The sequence below is a fragment of the Doryrhamphus excisus genome, chromosome 18 (genome assembly GCF_030265055.1).
Source record: "Doryrhamphus excisus isolate RoL2022-K1 chromosome 18, RoL_Dexc_1.0, whole genome shotgun sequence".
Lineage (NCBI taxonomy): Eukaryota > Metazoa > Chordata > Actinopteri > Syngnathiformes > Syngnathidae > Doryrhamphus > Doryrhamphus excisus.
Window position 1 is genome coordinate 5,778,375 of NC_080483.1, and position 23,466 is coordinate 5,801,840.

The 23,466-nt window shown below is 47.0% G+C and overlaps 1 protein-coding gene across 1 annotated transcript in view; it reads left to right on the plus strand.

The window, feature by feature from the left end:
- Positions 1-694: 694 nt before the first annotated feature.
- LOC131105896 (zinc finger protein 385A-like) overlaps positions 695-23,466 on the plus strand; it is a 29,751-nt gene continuing 6,979 nt past the window's right edge. The window contains exons 1-5 of the mRNA XM_058054389.1: positions 695-1,021; positions 10,835-10,983; positions 13,666-13,776; positions 21,405-21,579; positions 22,332-22,640. Of these exons, the coding sequence (XP_057910372.1) occupies positions 1,012-1,021; positions 10,835-10,983; positions 13,666-13,776; positions 21,405-21,579; positions 22,332-22,640 (754 nt within the window). The 5' untranslated portion in view covers positions 695-1,011. The remainder of the gene's footprint in view (positions 1,022-10,834; positions 10,984-13,665; positions 13,777-21,404; positions 21,580-22,331; positions 22,641-23,466) is intronic.

The following is a 23,466-nucleotide window of genomic DNA, read 5'->3' on the forward strand; positions in this document are numbered from 1 at the left end:
GGGATAGGCTCCAGCACCCCCGCGACCCTCGTGAGGAAAAGCGGTAGAAAATGAATGAATGAATGTTTTACAGCTGTACTTTTTATAGATTCATTGTATCCCCTGTTTTTTTTCTATTGACATGAATGACATATATGATTAAGATATTTCATTGCGACTGATCACACTCTGTGTATAGTTAACTGATGATGAACTGCAGATAGAGGTTTTCCTCAATAATTGGTAGGAATGTCGATCCACCAGTTAGATACCACTGAAAAAAAAAATCAGTTTTAACAACACAAGTCCATAGAGTCTACAAACCACACCATTGTGTTGGATATGATTCGACGATGCCATTGTGGAAGCACACCGTGTAAAAGTGTCATTCTGACAGTATTTTCAAAGCGTGCTGCAAGGCAGGCAGGGCTCCCCAACCGACCCGCCCGGCCACAGGGAAGCTAAACCACCCTAGACCCAACCATTGTTTTATTCCAAAACATAATATATAGTTAGAAGTCCCACAACTCCACAATGTGGCTGGGGGCTGGCCATGAAGGGGTGATGGTGTGTCAGCGTGGGAGACAGCAGCATAAAGAAAATGCACAGCACCCTCTGCTCTCATTGGCCGAGGCTTGCAGCCAATCACAGCCCGGGAGTGCAAGGTGCCTTTAGGTTATACCCAACCCCAAAATACGTGTGAGAGGAAGAGAGAGAGAGAGCAGCTCTCCGCTCTCGTCTTCCTCCTGCTGGACGCAGCGTCTCTGCCAGAGCTTACACGACAGGCTGACGTGCAGGACAAGCTGAGCGCATGTCGCCTTGCCGCAGCCAGGACTGCCTGCTTGTCCTCCACCGACCACGTCCACATCTGTACCCATCACAGTGGAAGAGGAGTGGACCGAGATCCAGGCGGCGATGTGGGATGCTGCTTCTACGCATTAATGCAGAGTTTTGAGAGAGGCTCCGGTTCGTAGAGGAGACCAGCAGGACGACATTGTGGATGGACAGAAGTTGACCGCGGAAGGACAAAGGATGATCTTAGGTGAGAGTTTTCATTTGGACTTTGAAGGACAACAGCCTGGTAAACATCATTCCTAAACCCCGCTGCCTTGCTTCCCATCCTCGCTTTCCGCAAGGTCAAATCATACATTTCTACAAATGTTGCACCGAAATACATTCTAGGAATGATGATTCAGCTTTTACATGTAGACCGTGACATGAACATTTCATATCATCTTTACCGTTACTGATGTCATGACTTACAATTCAATCGTGTTTCTACCTTTACCTGTCAAATTGCTGCCACTGGCAACTTTCTTTGGCCCCATGGCGGCTGATTTAGCACTCGTACTGGATAACATCAAAAAACTCAGGGAGCAAGCGAGGCGTAGGGTGCTTTGTACGGGGCGCCATTCCGCGGAATGAGTCCGTACAGGGCCAACGGACTAGCGCTTACGCTCAATGTTGACCAAAAACCAATTTCCATCATAAGAAATGGGGGTGTCACGATATAGTCCACAAGATTTTAGACATGACGTTTAAGAAATGTACTTGTTTGTTTCTTTCTTTCGGCTTTTTCGGCTGATTTCGAGGTCGCCACAGCGGCTCTTTTTTAAACCGTATACTGGCTTGAGCCCTTTATATATCAGATGTCCTTCCTGATGGGTACCGATGATGCTGACTAGTGGAGATTTGAACCCGGAATGAAAAAAATACAAATCTATGACAATATTTTGCAATATAACTTCTACTTACATTACACTCTTGCGCACTATGTGTGTATGCTAGTGGCCCCGCCTCCACTCACCCAGAGGGAGATTGTATGAGTGAGCCCTGACAGAGGGCTCACTCCGTTCATGCCGCTGTTTTATGGAACAAACGTGCCAAGGTGCTGAAAGCAATGCACAGTGAACCCTCTTCCTGTCTTTTGCCTGTTCATTGATGGTGTGATTCAGTCATTGGTTTATTATCATGCCATGTTTGGATCCTGTCAGGTCTTGTGACACCCCTCATATACAGTAATAATATCATAATATATCAAATATATTCTAATATACAGCGTATGCAATAAGACAATGTCCATACAAACATAATTGTCACAAGATCTTGTGAGATTTGTTGTGTGGTGGGTACTCAGCCTGGGATGATGATCAATAAATGAATGAATGAAAATGAAGTGGCTGATCAATATATCGCCATGTGCATGCGTGTCTCTGTCCACCGCTGATGCTGTTTCTGTCTACGTGCACGGCACGAGTGCTGATGGCGTGTCACATTGCACCATAGCATGAGGCTTGAAGGTCATCTGAGTTTCTTCTCCTTGCCATGAAGGGGAGGGGTGAGAGATGTGGGGTGCAACCTCACCACTAGTTGGCGTTAAGCATCAGGCAGGGTACGTCCACTAGAAATCCATCAGTTTCATCACTCTATAAAGTCTGTGAACGTTCCACGTACACGTGATCACACCAAGACACACACACACACACACACCACGACCTTGTCCTGGCATTTGGTGTTCATCACCTTGAGGACATCCCCTTCTCTGAGCATGAACTAAATACGACTCATCTCCCTGGCTGCACTTTTTTATCTTTTACTATATGAATATTTCACAGCCGCAGCTTTGAGGTCGTTATTTATTTAAAATAAAGCTTTTTCTACTCTCACAGACCTTCACCACAGCCACCACACCACAACTGAAACAGTCAAAGGATTCAACATTTGAATCCAATTAATCTCACTTGCAAATTCATCAATCATGATTAATCACCCTTTGCCACTGGGTCTGAAATATGAACATTTTAATGAACAGAGGTCTTCTGTAACTACTCATTACTTATTCAGTAACTACTCTCAATGTTTGCACCGTAGTCATTAGTTCCTCATTTATGACTATCAAAGTTCCCTCGGTAACCACATTAAATGTATGTGCCTGAGTTCCTCAGTAAACACTCTAGAATGATATGCCTTAGTCATCCCCACGAGGGCCGCTGGAGCCTATCCCAGCTGTCTTCCGGCGAGAGGTGGGGTCATTAGTTAGTCACTAGTTCCTCATGAGTTCTTCATAAATTCCCCAATAACTACTCTACTCATTACTACTACTCATGAGTTCCTCAGTAACTACTGTAAATCTGTGTGCCTTAGTTAATCGTTCATTAGTTCTTCGTGAGTTCCTCAGCAACTACTCTAAATCTATGGACCTTAGTCAATCGTGGCGAGCCGTGGGTGGAATACATTACAACAGATCGTTTTCGCGGGGAACCACAAAATCCAAAGAAATACAGCTGAATAGGTGCAGATTCTGAAAGAGCTAGAAAGCGTTGTGTGCTGATTATGGTGTGTAGCTACTCTACAGGAGTCCACCACTCAAGACAAAGGGTCCAAAAATGGGCATCATAGGTCTCCTTTAAGAAAGGGTTTAAAACAAAGACAAAGGACAAAGAAGCCAAAAACAGACCACCTCCACACAGAAATGGAGGACATGGCATGGCTGACTCCATGCAGTGTGATGCTAATGTGATGCTGGACCTTCATTGCCAGAGACAAAGACGAGCTGTGCCAGGTCAGTAGCATACTGTGTCTCAGGAACAGCTCAGCCTTAAAGCTACAAATGTGTACATGAGAGACATTTAGTGGTTTCAAGGTTACCAAATAAAGGCTGAGGACTGCCAGCCTGGCGCCGACCCGTCATTATCTTTGTGTGTTGCCTGAAGACCACGCTGTTGCATCAGAAGCACACTGGCTCCCAGAATACCGTATAACCTGTCATTTTCCCTTCCCCGCAAAATTGCATACTACCTTTGTCTCGTGCCCTTGCATCAAACACTGGAGGACACGCCCCTTTGCAGGACGCAGCTGCTGGTCCATTGTTGGCATCCTTTACCTCTGTTTTCCCTGCACGCTCAGGTTGCACATCCAGCAGGTGTGTAAATGTTCTTTTCACATGGACACCACCTTCACTTGACCCTGTGCGGGTTCATGTCGTCCTCTTCTGTGGTGGCCCCAAACTGCAACTTGCTTCTTGCATGTTCTTTAGATGTTTTCTGATCACAACTTCCATCTTCTGTTCGCTTTCTCTATGACTTGGATGCCATTATCTTTGCTCCTCCATCCATTTCCACAACTGCTCACCCTCTTGGGTGATGACAGTCAGGCCTGTTGAGCACACTTCATTGGCTCCTTACCTGACCACACATTTCTTCTAAGTACTATGCCTTATTTATTGAACTGTTGAATTATTAGAGCCCTCAAGACATGAAATAACACCCCTATAGAATAGAATTTTATCTCGGGTTCCAGTGGCAGTATAGTATCCCATGTTAGGGATTATTGTGGCTGTTGTGAGATCATTCAAAGCTGAACTAAAAGCCTGTTGTTGAATATACAGTAAACCTCGGATATATCGGACTCGGATATATCGGAAATTCGCTCACAACGGACAGATAAAAAAGAACCGATTTTTCTGTAATGCATTTCCAATAAAAATTAATTGCATATATCGGATTTTTTATAACGGATTTCGCCTATTTCGGACAAAATCTCCAGTCCCGTTCCAATGCATTTCCATTAAATTTCCCTCGCATATATCGCATGTCCACATCGTGGCGCTCCGATTCGCCGAATCGTGACAGGCCGCTATACGACGTCATTTGCAGCGTTTGCAGCGTTGCCTGCGCGTCCAGGTACATTGGAAACATAGTCAAGGAAGTGCCTTTTTATAACGGATAAAATCCAATTTACGCATATACCGGATATAAATCCGATATATGCGTACAACGGACATTTTTCGGTACACGCATATAACGGATTTTGCTTATATCGGACAAAACCAGTGGGAACAATTGAATCCGATATATCCGAGGTTTACTGTACAATATCATAGGAATATAATCTGGAAATATAATCTGAGGTGTTATACATGTTTACATGTTTGTATTTGCTGGTTCTAGTCAGGACTCGAGCAGCAGCATTGTATTATTGCATGTACTGAAGCTGGTTGAGAGTCCAAAGAGAAGTAAAAAAATGTATCTGGTTTTAGATACTGCTAATTTCAAGTGGCTGTTAGGGTCAGCAGGTCTGAGTCTGTGATGAATTCTCCCCAAGGAAGAGCACGACATGACATCTTCATATCTTTAGACTGGCTAAAGACATGAACTCATGAACTCAACTGATTGTTATGCCAACATGGTGGGTCCACAGCATTCACGGAGGTCAGTGAGGAGCCTCATCTCAGCATCTCTGCTACGCTGTGGAGCCTGGTTGTTGCGGTGGCAGGGACGGTGTCTCTGTGCCCCCCCCGATGCTGCAGCGGTGACTGCTGCTGCTGCAAAGGACTAAGCATGAAATCCAATTTACTGCATCTCAGCTTACCCCCAAAGTCAAACGCGGCCATTTCAACCAGAGCTCTACAGCATGGCTGTGGAAGTTGGAGGCTGGAGGATGTAGCGTCAGTGTGAGTGTGCACTTTGTTTTAATGACATGCTGTGCACCCCAGCGGCTGAGCTTAAATGCCACCTGCCAGACAACTCCCACAAGCCCTTTCACCGAAAGACGGCGTTTGTGTGCGTGGCTGCTTGTCATTCTGCAACTTCCTTTGCCAGCATATTTGGGTCAGAACACAATACACTCAATACACTCCTTTTCAGTGGAGTGTGGGTTTGTAAAAGACAAGGAGGTGATGAGCTGGGGGAGTGGGGGGAGTCCGCATGTTTTAAGGTGAGTCGAAGGTGAGTGCAGGGTAAAGAGCTTGCACTTGATTTCTTTTTTGATCCGTGCACAGCAGCACATTTCCATGCAGATGTGACGCGCCTTGCATTTTGTGCTGAGCCTGGAACGAAAGACAACCGCATGGCTTTTCTTTTTGTTGTATTATTTGGCAAGCAGACGACACCTCTGCCTTCGGTCCCGGCGCCAGGCAGGCAGGAGATGCTGAGGGGCTGTTGACATTGACACAACCTCTGTGATCATTAAGGCTGAATTGGACAAATGAATTGCCAATTTGCGAGGCCTGAGGTGCAGCACGTTGGCGTTCACATGTCTGCGCGTGCACATGACTGTTTGTGGCGATAAGCTGCTGCCAGCCCCCCCCCTCTTCCTTCCGCATCTCTTCATTTGTGGCTCCCAAATGTAGGCCAGACCTAAGGAAGCTATTTCATAGCCATTGATCTTCTTCACTGCCAAAACAAACGGTGTCTGCCGCTGGGGGGGTTACCTCCCTTTTCTCTGAGCGAACGACCAAGACACGGCGCCCGTGCGGATTTATAGAGTCTGACAGCACGTTAATTCTCCTGTGAATGTGTCCAATTTATGGCCTCCGTCGTGCGTGCTCAACACATTCACTCATGACATAAAGCACTCACCTGCACAGAGCAGAAGACAGCTTTACATATGCCGCTCTGTTATAGTGCTCCTCAAATACTGGGTTGTGGAGGGAGGTGCTGGGGGGAGACATTTTTGGTATGAGTGCAGACCCGCCCACAACAATACGAGGTGACCAAAGATCTACCTCCAACAATAAATGTAGAAAATAGGGTAGCCATAATGTAGGCGTGCATGAATGATGACGCTGATATCAGGGAATTCATATCAGTTCATCAAAACAGGAAAAATCCTTTCCAAAAACCTTGCAATGAGGCGATGTTACCCCTACATTAACGCTGACTTTAAGGGGGACCTGTTGTGGGCTACACACACAAATAACCACACACAAAGCTTTATAGATCTTCTGCAATCTGCACCTATTCCCCCTGGATTTCCTGGACTCTGTTTTATTCCACCCACGCCCCGCCTCCGGTCACACCCCCTCTGTGCGAACGTGCTGAAATCTTCACAGTGCAGCAGAGCAGGTCAGCACAGGTCCACAGCTTGAATCCAGGCATGCCCATCCATCCATCCATCCATTTTCCTCCGCTTATCCGGGTCCGGGTCGCGGGGGAAGCAGTCTTAGAAGGGAAGCCCAGACTTCCCGGTCCCCGGCCACCTCCTCCAGCTCCACCGGGAGGACACCAAGGCGTTCCCAGGCCAGCTGTGAAACATAGTCCGTCCAGCGTGTCCTAGGTCTGCCCCGGGGCCTTTTCCCGGCTGGGCATGCCCGGAACACCTCCCCAGGGAGGCGTCCGGGAGGCATCCGGACTAGATGCCCGAGCCACCTCAACTGACTCCTCTCGATGTGAAGGAGAAGCGGCTCTACTCTGAGCCCCTCCCGGATGGCTGAGCTCCTCATGCCCATAAAAGAAAAAAAAAAACGAGCGTTCCGAGCCATCCCAAACATCTTCCACAGGGTTCAAATCCAAATTTGCAAACCTCCTTATGTGGAAGGTTGGCATGGTTTAACACCAGAATCCAACTTTCTAGCTACATTTGTCAGTCAGAACGGTGGGCAAAGCATCTTAGGTCCCCTTTAAGAGTCAGGGCATACCACAGGCCCCCCAGTGCTGCTGCTGGCTTTTGGCTTTCTATGTTGCTGCTAATGTCATCATGAATGCTGACAGCATGGACAGACACCTTGCTGGAGCTATGAATGGGCATCTACCATGACATGCGTTCTTAACTGCCTCTTTCCACCAGTTTTATACCTTTAGGAGGCACAGGAGCAGGAAAGACTTGTTGATGTCTCACTATGAAACGGCATTGAGGCGTAAGATGAGCAGCAGGACCACGCGTGGCTGGCCGAAGAGGAGCACAGTGATCCATACTGCTGCCCTCATTTGCAAAGACGCCCCCCCAGTCTGCCTTTATTGCTTTTCATGCTGGGGAGGGAGGGGCGTCACATGACCGGCGAGATGAAAACGTGATGAGATGGAGTTCTCCCCCTCCAGGGCACTAGGCCTGGGGGGGGGGGGGGGGTAATAAATACCTCTCAGAATAAATGAGAATGACGTGGATAATCAATACATCTGTTTTCCTCCAGACGGACAGGCATCTCTCTGGGCATTGGCACATTTGTTCCATAGAACAACGGCATGAATGCAGTGAGACCTTTTGTCAGCCATACAGTGGGTGGGTGGAGCATGCAGAAAAGCGTGACATAAGTCGATATATTATCATCTCATTTTCCCATTTGTACTTGATCTGGTGTGGTGACACCCCATTAGCGCTATGCTAACACCGCCACCAACACGTCTTTTTAGCCATCAGGCATCCTTAACCAGTGGTCATGGTTGACTACCACCTCCCAGGAAGCTAAATAGCTGTTTCCCAAGCAGCTAACTGCCGTTTATGTCGCGTCTGTGGAGGATTCACAGGGACATGGAGTCATGCGTGGCGCCCTGCAAGGTTGAAAGACTGTGAGGAGGAGAGAATACATCATCTATTCCCCATCCCACCATCCCTGCCTTGTTTACATTGCCCTCTCCGTCAGTGGAAGGAACCCATCCCCAAAATAGCTTTTTTTCCTCTTCTATATCCATCCCTGCACATGTTTGTCACCAAGCTGTGGTTGCGTATCATCTCAGGAGGAAAGACGTGCTCCTGTGCAGTCAGACCTGCCAACAACATGTTGAGGTCCCAGCAGCCAAGACCACCACGGCGGGAAGTCGTGGATTGGTGGCCTAACAGAGAGGAGCAGGAGAAAGAAAAGGAGCTTCTGCGGCGTGAGGGAGAGAGCACGATGCAGAATAACAGAGCGTGAAATGAGGATAGAAAACAACGTCTGGTGACGGGGGGAGAGCGAGGGGGGGGGGGGGGTAGATATCTGCAGCGCCCCGCTTGCAAGGATTAAGGAGCTCAGCCCCCCTCCCTGCCATTCACACTACAGTCCTTAAGTACAAGCATCCACTGTGGCTCAGCGGCTAGTGAAGGGAAAGTGAGCAAGAGCTGGGGGGGATCTTAACTCTGCCTCCGACCACAACATTCAGGCTTATAGGCCAAATAGGGGGGTGTCCTCCCCTGGGAGGAACGCCGGGAACTGTTGGAGGGGTGGGGTGTGGTGAGAGGCAGGGAGGACTTTGAAGATTAGTGCAGACCTGCCAACATGTATGAATGTATCATGAATGTATCATACCCAGCATGCACTTGGACCTCTGGATGGTTGGATGGTTGAAGGCTTCACTCATTTCACTCATCTCCCTTTGTGGCATCAGTCGACTGAAAGTTTGGACTTCGGCCTGTACGGTAGATAACAGATACATAACACATAGATAACTAACTAATAGATAGAAAACAGATAATAACAGATAGATAACAGTACATACAGTATTTGTCCACCACTGGGTGGACGCAAACTTCTAGAAGGGCGCATGATAATTCCCCATCTCAGTAAATACATTCATTCATTCATTCATTTTCTACGGCTTTTTCCTCACAAGGGTCACAGGGGTGCTGGAGCCTATCCCAGCTGTCTTTGGGCGAGAGGCGGGGTACACCCTGAACTGGTCGCCAGCCAATCACAGGGCACATATAGACAAACAACCATTCACACTCACATTCATACCTATGAACAATTTGGAGTTGCCAATTAACCTAGCATGTTTTTGGAATGTGGGAGGAAACCGGAGTACCCGGAGAAAACCCAGCGCATGCACGGGGAGAACATGCAAACTCCACACAGAGATGGCCGAGGGTGGAATTGAACCCTGGTCTCCTAGCTGTGAGGTCTGCGCGCTAACCACTCGACCGCCGTGCCGCCCTGTCATGACTACGACATTGTGGATATGAATTAGTTTTAGCTACGACTTTAGCTACGACTTCAGCACACACAGTGACCAATGGGATGGCAGGGAATTTCTTAGCGTTCCTGTGATGATTTACTGTATTAACGTTTGTGGCCTAACAGATAAAAAATGGGATAAAGTGTGTGTGTGTGTGTGTGTGTGTGTGTGCAGCCTGACTGTGCTACAGTCCTTTTTCTAAAGCTTTAACTTGGAAATATGACTTGAGTCGCCAACAGTCAGGTGCAGTCAGATGCAACCTGTAGCTTGGAGAAGAACACGTCAACACACCATGTGTATGCAAATAAACATCTACACACAATAGTATAGTCCTGCCGCAAGGCATGCTGGGCAGCTTGTGGTACACATTGTTTTCCAAATATGTTGTGGAGCAGTTAGCATACTCTTGATAGCCAATGTTTCATTCTCCATACTTCATTTTGGTGTTGCAGTTGGGCTACCCGGCATGCCTTGCGGGCATTTGGAAATAACAGTTGGAAGCGAGTTGGAGTGTTGGTAGTCGATTTATGTGATGCGTTAACTTGCTGTGGATGTGTTGTGTTTTTTGCTTCGTTGCACCGTGAGCAAGTATGTCGTTCTGCTTGATGCCACCTGCGAACAGATGGCCCTGCCCCCAATTTTCTAACCCAAGTCGGAGGGTATATGTGTTCATGGTCACCTTCTTGGGTCCTCATTTTATTGCTTTTGGACTTTTTTTTTTTTAACAAAGAAAGTATTTCTTGAGTTGCAAATAAACATCTACACACAATAGTATAGTCCTGCCGCAAGGCATGCTGGGCAGCTTGTGGCACACATTGTTTTCCAAATATGTTGTGGAGCAGTTAGCATACTCTTGATAGCCAATGTTTCACTCTTCATACTTCATTTTGGTGTTGCAGATGGGCTACCCGCATGCCTTGCGGGCATTTGGAAATAACAGTTGGAAGCGACTTGGAGTGTTGGTAGTCGATTTATGTGATGCGTTAACTTGCTGTGGATGTGTTGTGTTTTTTGCTTCGTTGCACCGTAAGCAAGTATGTCGTACATCCAATTGTTAATATATAAATATATACATATAGTTATATTAATATAAAATATATAAAGTTATATATATAGTTATTATCAGTAGAATAATTCATTCCGTTACAGATTTGAGATGCATACGCATAAGCCATGCCGACTTGAAATGTTTGTCCTTGTGTGTACAGGGAGTGTAAACCGAGCGGGGCCGGTCCCCGCCTTCCTCAGGAGCCCGGCCGTCCTCCCCCCGTCCCCCCTGGACATCAAGCCCTTCCTGCAATTCCCCCTGGAGTCGCCGCACCCTGCCACTGTGGGCGTCTTCCACAGCTTTAACACGGTAAGCGCTCAGCCGGCATGGATGCTCACATGCACACACGTGCACACGCTCGATCCCTTTCACACAAGATGGTGCTTGCAGCATTTCCGCATCCTTCTGCAAGGTGTCCCCAAGGATGTCATGTTGGTGATGTTGCTGATGATGGTGATGTTGGTGATGGTGATCCGCTGATGTATGCAGCTCTGTGTCTTCTGCAGTGTTTTTAGCGTTTAATCATGCACTTGGTGTTTAATTTATGACTTTCTTATTGTTTTGGTGCCATGCCGACCCCTTAAGCAGGTGGGCAGCTATGGATGTTCATCTTGTTAGTTTGGTAGTTTGGTTGTTGTTTGTTCCATCGTTTACACCCGGGAGCAGCTGTTAGCTTTGAGCAGCCTTTGCTACACATAGCGATTGTAGCATCTTTGTGCCAGTCGCAGGGCAACACGGGTGCTAGCAGTTAGCAAGCAGACGCTAACATGAATGCCAGTGTGTAAGCCCAATGCCACAGTTCCAGCGCATCCTTCACCCTTGCCAAGGCTTTTGATTGGCGGACTAAATATCCAACGAAACGGCGCAAAATGGTGCAACACACAAAGGAACCTACCAACTGCACCATGTGTATGCAAATAAACATCTACACACAATAGTATAGTCCTGCCGCAAGGCATGCTGGGCAGCTTGTGGTACACATTGTTTTCCAAATATGTTGTGGAGCAGTTAGCATACTCTTGATAGCCAATGTTTCATTCTTCATACTTCATTTTGGTGTTGCAGATGGGCTACCCAGCATGCCTTGCGGGCATTCGGAAATAACAGTTGGAAGCGAGTTGGAGTGTTGGTAAAAGGATGGCTACCATGTAACCTCAGGCCAGTGGTGCAGTCTGTCCTCACCAGGATTTTACACGGGCTCCAATATGACGCCTACCATAGTTTAACAATATACTGCAACTATAACTATGTGCAGCATTTATTGAAGTTTATTGACGATCTTCATAATATAGCGTCACTTAGGAGTACTTCCTGTTTCCCAGAGTACTTTGCTGTACAGTTTTTAGTAGTTGGTTAATATTCTGCATGATACATTGGTAGTGTACTGTCAGTTTTTATCCACCTATTGTGTTGCTGTGTGTAGTTCTTCTGACACCAGCAGTAGCAATGGTGTGTGACGTGTTGACGCCCCGCTATTAGTATCTAAGTACAGTATGTAGTAGCTACAGTATGCCTCACTCAGGTACACTGCCTTTGAGTACCATCTAATGGCTCCATGTGTCAGGACAGACATCTTTGAATGGTAATCTTCATGGTAATGCTTGTTGGGTTCATAATGGTCAATCATTCCTTCATTTTCTACCGCGGAGGTGCTGGAGCCTATCCCAGCTGTTTGGGGCGAGAGGGACTGGTCGCCAGCCAATCACAGGGCACATATAGACAAACAACCATTCACACTCACATTCATACCTATGGACAATTTGGAGTCGCCAATTAACCTAGCATGTTTTTGGAATGTGGGAGGAAACCGGAGTACCCGGAGAAAACCCACGCATGCACGGGGAGAACATGCAAACTCCACACAGAGATGGCCGAGGGTGGAATTGAACCCTGGTCTCCTAGTTGGTCTGCACGCTAACCACTAGCCCGCCGTGCCATGGTCAATCATTAATAACACAATTATCGACCGGTACAATTTGTTATCATGACAAGCCTACATACACATACACATAGGATATACATATATAAGATAAACAGTACATATACATACTACATGTATATGCTCTAATCAGGTTTTCTCTGCCAAAATAGTTGGATAGATGGATAAATACGGAATCATGGAATGGGACTTGTCAGGGTTGCGTGTGCAACGGATGAACTACCATCTACCAGGGTTGACAGTACTCCCCTGTTTAGCATTGTGGTCTTCCAGATCATGTGACATATGACATGTTGTTACAATTCATTCTGTTGTGGTTGACTCGTCATCACCAGGATGTTATTGTAAAAAGAAGTAGAGTACATAGAGCAGTGATTTTCAACAACTGTGCCGCGGCACACAAGTGTGCCGTGAGAAATCGTCAGGTGTGCCGTGAGGAATTATTCAATATCACTTTTTTTAATTAATATGTATTAATAATTTTCTGCAAATATTATGTCGTTATCGTGTGTCATTGGTGTAAAGACTGGCAAAGCAATGTAATATTCGTCCGTGTGGCAACACGTAGCTGATTGCCTCGTTCCTCTAATAGACTTAGTGATGCACATGTTGTAACATTGTTGGTTAAATTAGTAGGCGGATCAAAAGGATCTGCTGTGGCGAGTCCGTAATCAAAACGGAAAGAAGCAAATAATGTTGGTTATTGGTGTGCCGCAAAATTTTTTCTAACGTAAAAAACGTGCCGTGGCTCAAAAAAGGTTGAAAAACACTGACATACAGTGTAGTACGCAGAGTGTACTGTCAAGTCTCGGTTGGAGGCCGTCTAAGTAGACCCTTCAAACCACAGAGTGAAGCATTTGGGGCGCACCCATGAAGGCAGGAAGTGATGCCCAGACAACAACAGCTACACCAAATCCGGCCCCACCACCCCCACCCCACCCAAGCTTGTCCACATCAATCACCCCTCTGCAGTTTCCCGCTTCTTGCTTTCATCAACTTACAGGCCTAATCTTAGTCCTAATCTGGTCCTGTGTGCTTGAATGTCTCCTCAGATGGACCCCGTCCAGAAGGCTGTCATGACGCACACCTTTGGACCTCCCGTGCTGAAGACAAAGCGGCCCATCATCTCCTGCAATGTCTGTCAAATCCGCTTCAACTCGGAGGTAACCCAATCAGATGTACAGCTATGATGAGGTCCTTCCCTGACTAGTATGGTAGTGCAGCCCTACTTTGGTGTCAAGGTGTAAAAGGTGGAAGACCAGATGTAGCCCACAGTCAGGTGATGATGACGATGGTGACGTCGTGTCAAACGAGGCAGATAGGAGCCGACTCGTTGACCCGACGGATGACGCTCTGGAAAAAAAAAATCAGCTTCATGTCCTTGATGGAAACACTAGGGCAGTTTCAGCAACACAGGTCAGAGGTCAGAGGTCGGGACCCTTATTGGCAAGGAGAGCCATGAAAGACTCATGTATTATTTTTAAATGTATTTCCATCCTCCTGGACTGAAATAGGGACCAGGGTTCAATTCCACCCTTGGCCATCTCTGTGTGGGGTTTGCATGTTCTCCCCATGCATGCGTGGGTTTTCTCCAGGTACTCCGGTTTCCTCCCACATTCCAAAAACATGCTAGGTTAATTGGCGACTCCAAATTGTCCATAGGTATGAATGTGAGTGTGAATGGTTGTTTGAATATATGTGCCCAGTGATTGGCTGGCCACCAGTCCGAGGTGTACCCCGCCTCTCGCCCGAAGACAGCTGGGATAGGCTCCAGCACCCCCCGCGACCCTCGTGAGGATAAGCGGTAGAAAATGAATGAATGAATGGACTGAAATAGGGAAGTTTCAGGAAAATCCCAGTTCCCAACTAAAAGAAAAGGGGAGAAGCAGCTTTTTGTGAAAAGATACATTTCAAGCAGAATGCTCACTGCGACTGAGTGGTTAGCATGCAGGCCTCACAGCTAGGCTCCAGCATAGCTTGTGAGGATAAGCGGCTTGAAAAAGTATCCACTATAACACAAACGTATCAAACCGAACCGTGAATTTTGTATGTGGTCACACTTTGATACTGAATGAGTCAGTATTCTATGTGAAGTGACAAAACATGCTAACCGGGGCGTACGCAAAACAAGGTTCCAGAGGAAGTACTGGCTGAGACGCCTAAGCAGAGATTGCAACATCTGCCTCTTGATGAGCATCAACTTTTATCCCTCCAGCCAGGCTGCTTCAGGCTGGCACTGTGCCATCTGCCAAATGTGGAGAAGTGTCTAATCAGCTTTAAGGTCACGTGAAGGACACGCTGCAGTTGCTTCTTCGGCTCCTGTCCTATCTCAGCACAGGCAAGCACATCTCAAGTCCCCTGCACCCCCACCATGTGGGCCATCCAGTTCCGAGCCAGGAGTCTTCCCTTCACATTCAGGACATGAAAACACTTCCACCTGTTTCCAAGCCGACTGGGGAATCTGAATGGATCGGGAGCCACGTGCGGCTTCTTGGATGCACCATAAAATGGATTGTTTTCATTCATTCATTCATTTTCTACCGCTTTTCCTCACAAGGGTCGCGGGGGTGCTGGAGCCTATCCCAGCTGTCTTTGGGCGAGAAGCGGGGTACACCCTGGACTGGTGGCCAGCCAATCACAGGGCACATATAGACAAACAACCATTCACACTCACATTCATACCTATGGACAATTTGGAGTCGCCAATTAACCTAGCATGTTTTTGGAATGTGGGAGGAAACCGGAGTAACCGGGAGAAAACCCACGCATGCACGGGGAGGACATGCAAACTCCACACAGAGATGGCCAAGGGTGGAATTGAACCCTGGTCTCCTAGCTGTGAGGTCTGCGCGCTAACCACTAGATCACCGTGCCGCCCCACAGTCAAGTCAATTCATGTTTATTTATATAATGACAAAAGAGCCTCAAAGGGCTTGACAACATTTCTACTGAGGTTGCAGCTCGAACATCAGCAGGTAGGATGTTCCGGTGTTGGACCCTTGAAAGAAAAGGCTCTAGAGCCCCCATACTTCTTTCTGGTTCTCAGTATTGCCAAAAGGCAGATGTGGGGTGAGCGTAGGTTTCTGGACGGGCACACCTCGGAAGGTGTCAATGGTAAATGGCTTTAGCATTTTAGCGTTTTCTACAGAATGGGTAACGTCTAATGGGGCCACTGATTGTGGTGGGAAAAGGCTATTAGCAAGGGCGGCAGGTTGTCGGAACCCCCCCCCCCCCCCCCCCCCCCCCCAGTGAAGACAGTAACGCATGGCAGTGCAAGCATAAAGACATGTTTTTTCATCAAACATACATGAAAACACTTGAAGAGGTCATGTTGCCCCATGCTCAGAATGTGGTATGTGATGTGTTTTTGTTTTTTTGTTTTTTTTTGGGGGGGGGGGGTGCTGCTTCTGAGGCAATACCAAGAAATGCAGTCAGATCATGTTCACCTTCGCCAGAAGATACAACACGGATGTGTGCAGCACTTGTCAGTGACGGCGACTGACGGCGATATCCTAGTTTTCTGATTGGTCAATTTATACACTAAACATTTCAGTTCATGAAGACAAAAGCAACCGCTGCTATTTCTTTTAACAGCCCGATATTTAGCTTTCACCCATTTCTGTAATCTTTTGATTCCAAATATAATGCGGAGTGTTCCTGGTAAATAAAATCCATTACAAGGAGCTTTACTCCCACTTGCAAAAATACTGCTATTACTTTGAACACAACTGTACTAACCACAAATTGAATTGAGAAAAGTGGTAGGATAATATACTGATATATTCCATGTTTAAATAAAGTTGGTGAGTCACGTCAGGGGTCCTTTAAGGCTATGGTTAAAAGAGCACTGCCCAAAATCCCAACCAAAAGTCTGATGTCCAAGCCTGGCCTCAAATAGAAACGCATTCCAGCACATAGCTGCTAAATACTTGTCCTCTAAATGCAGAGGTGTATAAAGGACAGCGGGCGGAGGAGTCATCTGAAACTTGTGTAACCCTGCCCTGCTCTCCGCAGGGGGGCCACATCATCATATCGCCTCCTCCTGTTCTCCAAGCTCCACAAGTGCAACCTTGCTTGCCACAGCAGCCCCTTTGATAGGAAATCATGTCAATCCCATTCACAAAATATCAACAATAAGTACATTTTATAGCCAATGTGTACAATTCTACATGCAGAAATGACAAATAGATGGAAGTTATTCTTGATGCCGACATGGCGTACGTCCCTTTTCACCTTGTTGGTTAGGGTCAGGGTTAGTTCGCCCCCATATTGTGCTTTGCATCAGAATAAAAATCCTGCGTCTTTGGATCAGCTTTGATATGCGGGCCCAGTTGGCAGATGGGAATAAAGGAATACGAGCAATGAGGAAACCCAAAATGTGTTAAGAGGGGCCGGATTGCAGGTTGGCTGGTCTGTGCAAGGCTGAGACGAGACGGCAGAGGGCAGTAGAGCAAATAGACCAAGTTGAGTGGATCATGGCACCGCAACGTTAAAAGAACCTCTCAAAGAAACTCCTGGATCCAGACGGCGATCTGGATTACCTTAACACTTCATCACTTCTTCCATATCCCATTTCCCATGATTCCTGAATTTCATCCAAATCCATTCACAACTTTTCAAGTTATTTTGATCACAGACAGACTGAGCACAGACTCAGCAGCATGTTGTGCGGTTTGTATGGACACGCCATTTGGGACGGATACAATACCGGACTGCTTTGTAACACACATAGGTGTAGTCAATGAACACCAAGACGTGTCCGACAAGCAAGGCAAACTAGATGAAAACCGAATCATGTGAAAACTGGGGGTAGAACAAGTGAGGTTTGACTGTGCGGTGGTTTGCTCATATGGGACCCGTATCGGTTTCTTCATGTCGGTGGGAAGTGATAACAGAACTTTTCAAATGTGACTTCTTTTGTATGTGCCCTCTGAACGTACAACCCAACTAGCCTATATAAAAGGGGGGGGAGGGTGGCTCAGAGTAGAGCTGCTGCTTCACATGGAGAGGAGCCAGTGGAGGTGGCTCGGGTATCTAGTCCGGATGCCTCCCGGATGCCTCCCTGGTGCGAAGGCCCCGGGGCAGACCTAGGACACGCTAGAGGGATTATGTCTCACAGCTGGCCTGGGAACGCCTTGGTGTCCAGGACCAGGAAGTCTGGGCTTCCCTATTGGGACTGCTGCCCCCGCACCCGGACCTGGATAAGCAGAGGAGAATGGAATTTTAGAATGGAAGACTGAGTCTACATCAGCACATGCAACCGTAGAATGGTTTGGCGTTTATATTGTGTCTGGAATTATCCTTTTGAATGCTGTCCTAGCTTGTTTATCTAGAAGCGTATGGAAGCGTCCCCCACAAAGACATTTACACTCTAACCAGCCCAATATACACTTTAACCTGTCCAATTTACACTCTAACCAGTCCAGTCTACATGCTTACCAGTCCAATATACACTCTAACCAGTCCAATTTACACTCTAACCAGTCCAGTTTACACTTTAACCAGTCCAATATACACGCTAACCAGTCCAATATAAACGCTAACCAGCCCAATATACACTCTATCCAGTCCAATATACACTCTAACCAGTCCGATGAACACGCTAACCAGTCCAATGAACACTCTAACCAGTCCAATATACATGCCTACCAATCCAATATACATTCTAACCACTCGAAGCAGTCCAATATACACTCTAACCACTCTAACCAGTCCGATATACACTCTAACCAGTCCAATATACACTCTAACCAGTCCGATATAAACTCTAACCACTCCAATATACACTGTAATCAGTCCAATTTACACGCTAACCAGTCCAATATACACTCTATCCAGTCCGATATACACTCTAACCAGTCTGATATACATTCTAACCAGTCCGATATACACTCTAACCAGTCCGATGAACACGCTAACCAGTCCGATATACACGCTTACCAATTCAATATACACTCTAACCAGTCCAATATACATGCTAACCACTCTAACCAGTCCAATGTACACTCTAACCAGTCCAATAGACATGCTTACCAATTCAATATACACTCTAACCAGTCCAATATACACGCTAACCAGTCCAATATACACGCTAACCACTCTAACCAGTCCAATTTACACGCTAACCAGTCCAGTTTACACTCTAACTAGTCCAATATAAACTCTAACTCATCCAATATACTCTCTAACCACTCCAATATACACGCTAACCAGTCCAATATAAACTCTAATCAGTCAAATAGCCACGCTCTGCCCTGCAGTGTGAAGGTGGCCCAAGGGGCATTGAAAGAAGGGGGCTGTGATATGTGATGTACGTAAGTGGTGTCGAAGGGCCTGTGTGCCGCGTACGAGTGGAGGGCTGTGCAGGTGAGCTGCTACGGCCGAGGATGGGAACTTTATCAGACGTCTTTATTCATGAAGGAATAAAGGAGTTGCTGTGGTGTTGCTTCTTCATGTTCATACCAGATGGGCATCCATGATCGTGTTGATGCCTGGGGGAAGGCGGTGTTAAAGTGAGTAGAGGAGCGAGTGACTAAGTGATTGATGTGACCACTCTGAATAAAGTGCCTCTCGCTGCTCCACTGGAGACCTACACGTTGTAATTATAGCTTTGCCCATTCATCTCAAACCACGCAGGACGTTAGCCCGCCAGTGTTCAGCTCTGTCCTGCTGCAAGGCTGACGTCACGCCGTGCCGCATTAGCCGTCGTCACCACCGCAGTACGACACACTGTTCCGCGAACCGTTGCGTTCCTCACCTTCTATCCAGGCCTTGCAGCAACGCTCTCCTTCGGGGTCGGGAGTGGAGTTCCCGCCTGGCTCTCCGTGGGGTTCCACTGTTTCATCTGTCCTCTTATCTCCACCTCCTCCGCCGGCTCCTTCCCAACCCCCCACATGCCTGTCGCTGCTGCCTGTGCCCGATTTGTCTGAGACCCGCTTGCTCCGTTTTCTGTGCCTTTGTGGCGTTGTAGATAAAACATCAAAAGCATCCTGCTTAGACACAGAAAGGATTTCAGCGACATTCGCTTTCCCCAAACATCCTAATCCTAATTCCGTATGCGCTCCTCGTCTTACCCTTACTCTCTTACTTCATTCATATTTCAGCATTCTTCACTCTGCCCTTTAACCCCACTCAGCTGACGGCTTCAAGGAAAGTGCACTTTTTCATCCACCATCCTCATGTGAGACATGAACAAGTCTTTCTCTTATGTCTCTTCTGAATGAAAGCACATCTAATTAGCCAGCTAAGAATGAACATCACGGGACACACCAATTCCGCCTCCAAAAAAACTCAAATGAGGCTCCATGTCCATCATGTCAGCCGCACATGAAGCACATGGTTGTTATTGGTTTTGCCGAATTATGATGCTGTTAATTTGGCGTCATAGTGAGCCACTATGCGCCAATCACTTAAATTTTGGTACCAACTGGCGCCGGCCCAGTGGACTCCGAGCATAAGCTTATATATATATCCGTGTAAATGAATGTAAACTTGCTCGCTGCGTTTACTCTAGCACCTCCGCTCTTTGTTAATATATATATTCTCTTATGGGAAATTATAGCAGAAAGTATACCAGAGTGCGGCACGGCGGTCGAGTGGCTAGCGCGCGTACCTCACAGCTAGGAGACCAGGGTTCAATTCCGACCTCGGCCATCTCTGTGTGGAGTTTGCATGTTCTCCCCGTGCATGCGTGGGTTTTCTCCGGGTACTCCGGTTTCCTCCCACATTCCAAAAACATGCTAGGTTAATTAGCGACTCCAAATTGTCCATAGGTATGAATGTGAGTGTGAATGGTTGTTTGTCTATATGTGCCCTGTGATTGGCTGGCCACCAGTCCAGGGTGTACCCCACCTCTCGCCCGAAGACAGCTGGGATTGGCTCCAGCACCCCCGCAACCCCTGTGAGGAAAAAGCGGTATAAAAGCAGAATAAAATCTGTATGTAGAAGGTGTTTTATATGATATTATAAATATATCGGGTGACTATATTACCCAATATAGTAGACATCATAATATAAAATCACACATAGAAAACCTGTTTACCACCTTCTAAATACTTTTTAACATCATTAGAGCCCTCCGGGCATGAAATATAGTAGTATAATAGTCACCTTTACACCACTATTACTCAATAGTGCAGACATAATACGAGTACATAAGACATAGAAAACCTGTTTACCACCTTCTAAATACATATTTTTAACACTATTATTGTCAGGCTGGCTGGCCCCAGAGCAGAGACAAAGGCAAAACGGGTGGAGAAGTACAAACTAAATAAAAGGCAAAATGGGTAAAACAGTAGAAACAGAGTAAAAGTACAAACAAAAGGCATAAGGTATCAAATAAGGAAATACTAGTTTGCTCAATAGTCAATATGGTATCTACAGTATAGTTGAGAGAAAAGTAGGCAGCAAGTAATCCAAGTTCTCAAGGTTGGGAACCTTTAGCATCAAAAGATCTGTTTGGGCTCATTTCCACCAAATGAAAACCACCTGGAGCCACCAAATTTAGATCAACATTTGCCATCAAAGTGCTGCAGCACGTGGATGAGTTCCAGTTCCAGGACCACCAGGACCACGTTGCTAACAACTTTACTACACCAGAGCGTAAAGCAGCCGGAACCACAACAGGCAGGATAACAGCTGGGGGGTTGCAGACCCTGAACTACAAGGTCTCTTATTTGATGCACGGCCTCCGCAGGCTCTCAGCGGGCGAATGAAGACGGAAGATGATGGAGGTGAAATGAACACAGGCATCACAGCTTCACGTCCATCCATTTGTCTTTTCTTCCAGAGTCAGGCAGAGGCGCACTACAAGGGGAACCGCCACGCTCGCAGAGTGAAGGGCATGGAGACAGCCAGGACAGTTCGCCCTCAAGATGGCGACAAGCAGCACCCTCCCCCGACAACCTCACCCTCCCCGCCAGGGCCCTCACCATCCAGACTGGATCCTGGTGCGAATAAGCAGGGTGAGCATCACCTGGAAGCGCAGAAGAAGATGCGCTTTGTGAGGCTTTTCTCTCTTCTATGGTAACATCACATGTCCTGGAAATTAGGGGGGGGACCATAATTATGGGGCCGATATGAGGGAGTTATGACATCAAACTGATAAATCTGACAGCTTTCGATAACAGATTTTTACAGTTTTAAAAAACACTCCAGTCAGGCGAGATTATAAACACAGTGCCGGTGAGCAAATCCAGCGCTCCTTTTTTCTCCTGCCTGTACCAAACCTCCACCGAGCTCGTAAACCAACATCCCTCTCAGAGGACATTGCACCGAATGCTCCCCCATGAGAGAAAAACCCTTACCAGCCACCTGAATGCCATCACTGTCTGCCAGAGACCTCCGTGGCATCACAGCGGCTGCTCGGAGTGTGTGCCTGAATACAGTGAACCTTTCTGGGCCACAGCATGTGGCTCCTCCCCCTCTATCCTCTGGTTCTCCTGATGGTAGTCATGGTATGATACTTCATTAGGACTCATCAATACTTGTGCTCACACTACACTTATCTTAAACATATGGATCCCAAGAAGCAGAAAGTTATCGATATCGCTTTGCATCTCTGCTGATGAACAGCTATTGCAAAATCTCTACAAGGTTTGACCTCGAGGACTTGATCTTGCTAATGCGTCGTGCTAATGCAGCTAAGGATCCATATATCTATACATATATCTATACAGTCCCCGGCCCTGATCTAAAACACATGTGCCCTTTGTAGATGACCCCCAATCATGTCCCAGCTCAGAGTCACCTTTGACCCCCAGCCAACTGTCCACATCTGGGGCCAGCTCAGAGTGTCCCTTCTTGGCATCCGTGGACGCACCCCTGACATCCTCCCTGGTACCCGCCCCCATCCTGAGCACGGCAGCTGCGGACTCAGCAGGGGCCGTCCTTCCTGACACGCCGTCCCCGGCACCCAGCCCTCCCTCTGGAGAGTCAGAAGAGGAGAAAGCTAAGAAGCTTCTCTACTGCTCCTTGTGCAAAGTGGCAGTGAACTCCCTCTCCCAGCTGGAGGCACATAACAAAGGTAGGTCAAAGCTGGATGCCCATTTGGAAGTTTGGAAACACAAATAGTGTAAGACTGCCACCAAGTGGTAGAAGCTAATATTGCATATAAATTCGCCAATTGTCATTCAAAAACAACCTAATGTGTGACAGTAAGGAATTACAATGCTGTTCATTCGATGACTCCTTGCCTAGCATGAATAAAAAGTGGTAGCATCCGGAGCTGCTTTGAACGCTAGCAAGGCCGTCAACTAATTCCAATTCAAATAATTGGAATTTATTATTCATTTGCTCAATTACAACTATGATGATGTATTATCATTTTGTACGTGGATCGTTAATGTTGGAAACACTGAAAGGGAGGAAAAGGTTTCTTTCATCGTGCCGCTCAAGCTTTGATTGGCATCTACTTGTAGGTCATATCTGCAGTATTGGGGGGCTAATCAAATCTATATACGTATATATATTATATATTACATATACTATATATTACATATATATACGTGCGTGGGCGGCATGGTGGTCTAGTGGTTAGCGCGCAGACCTCACAGCTAGGAGACCAGGGTTCAATTCCACCCTCGGCCATCTCTGTGTGGAGTTTGCATGTTCTCCCCGTGCATGCGTGGGTTTTCTCCGGGTACTCCGGTTTCCTCCCACATTCCAAAAACATGCTAGGTTAATTGGCCACTCCAAATTGTCCATAGGTATGAATGTGAGTGTGAATGGTTGTTTGTCTATATGTGCCCTGTGATTGGCTGGCGACCAGTCTAGGGTGTACCCCGCCTCACGCCCGAAGACAGCTGGGATAGGCTCCAGCACCCCCCACGACCCTCGTGAGGAAAAGCGGT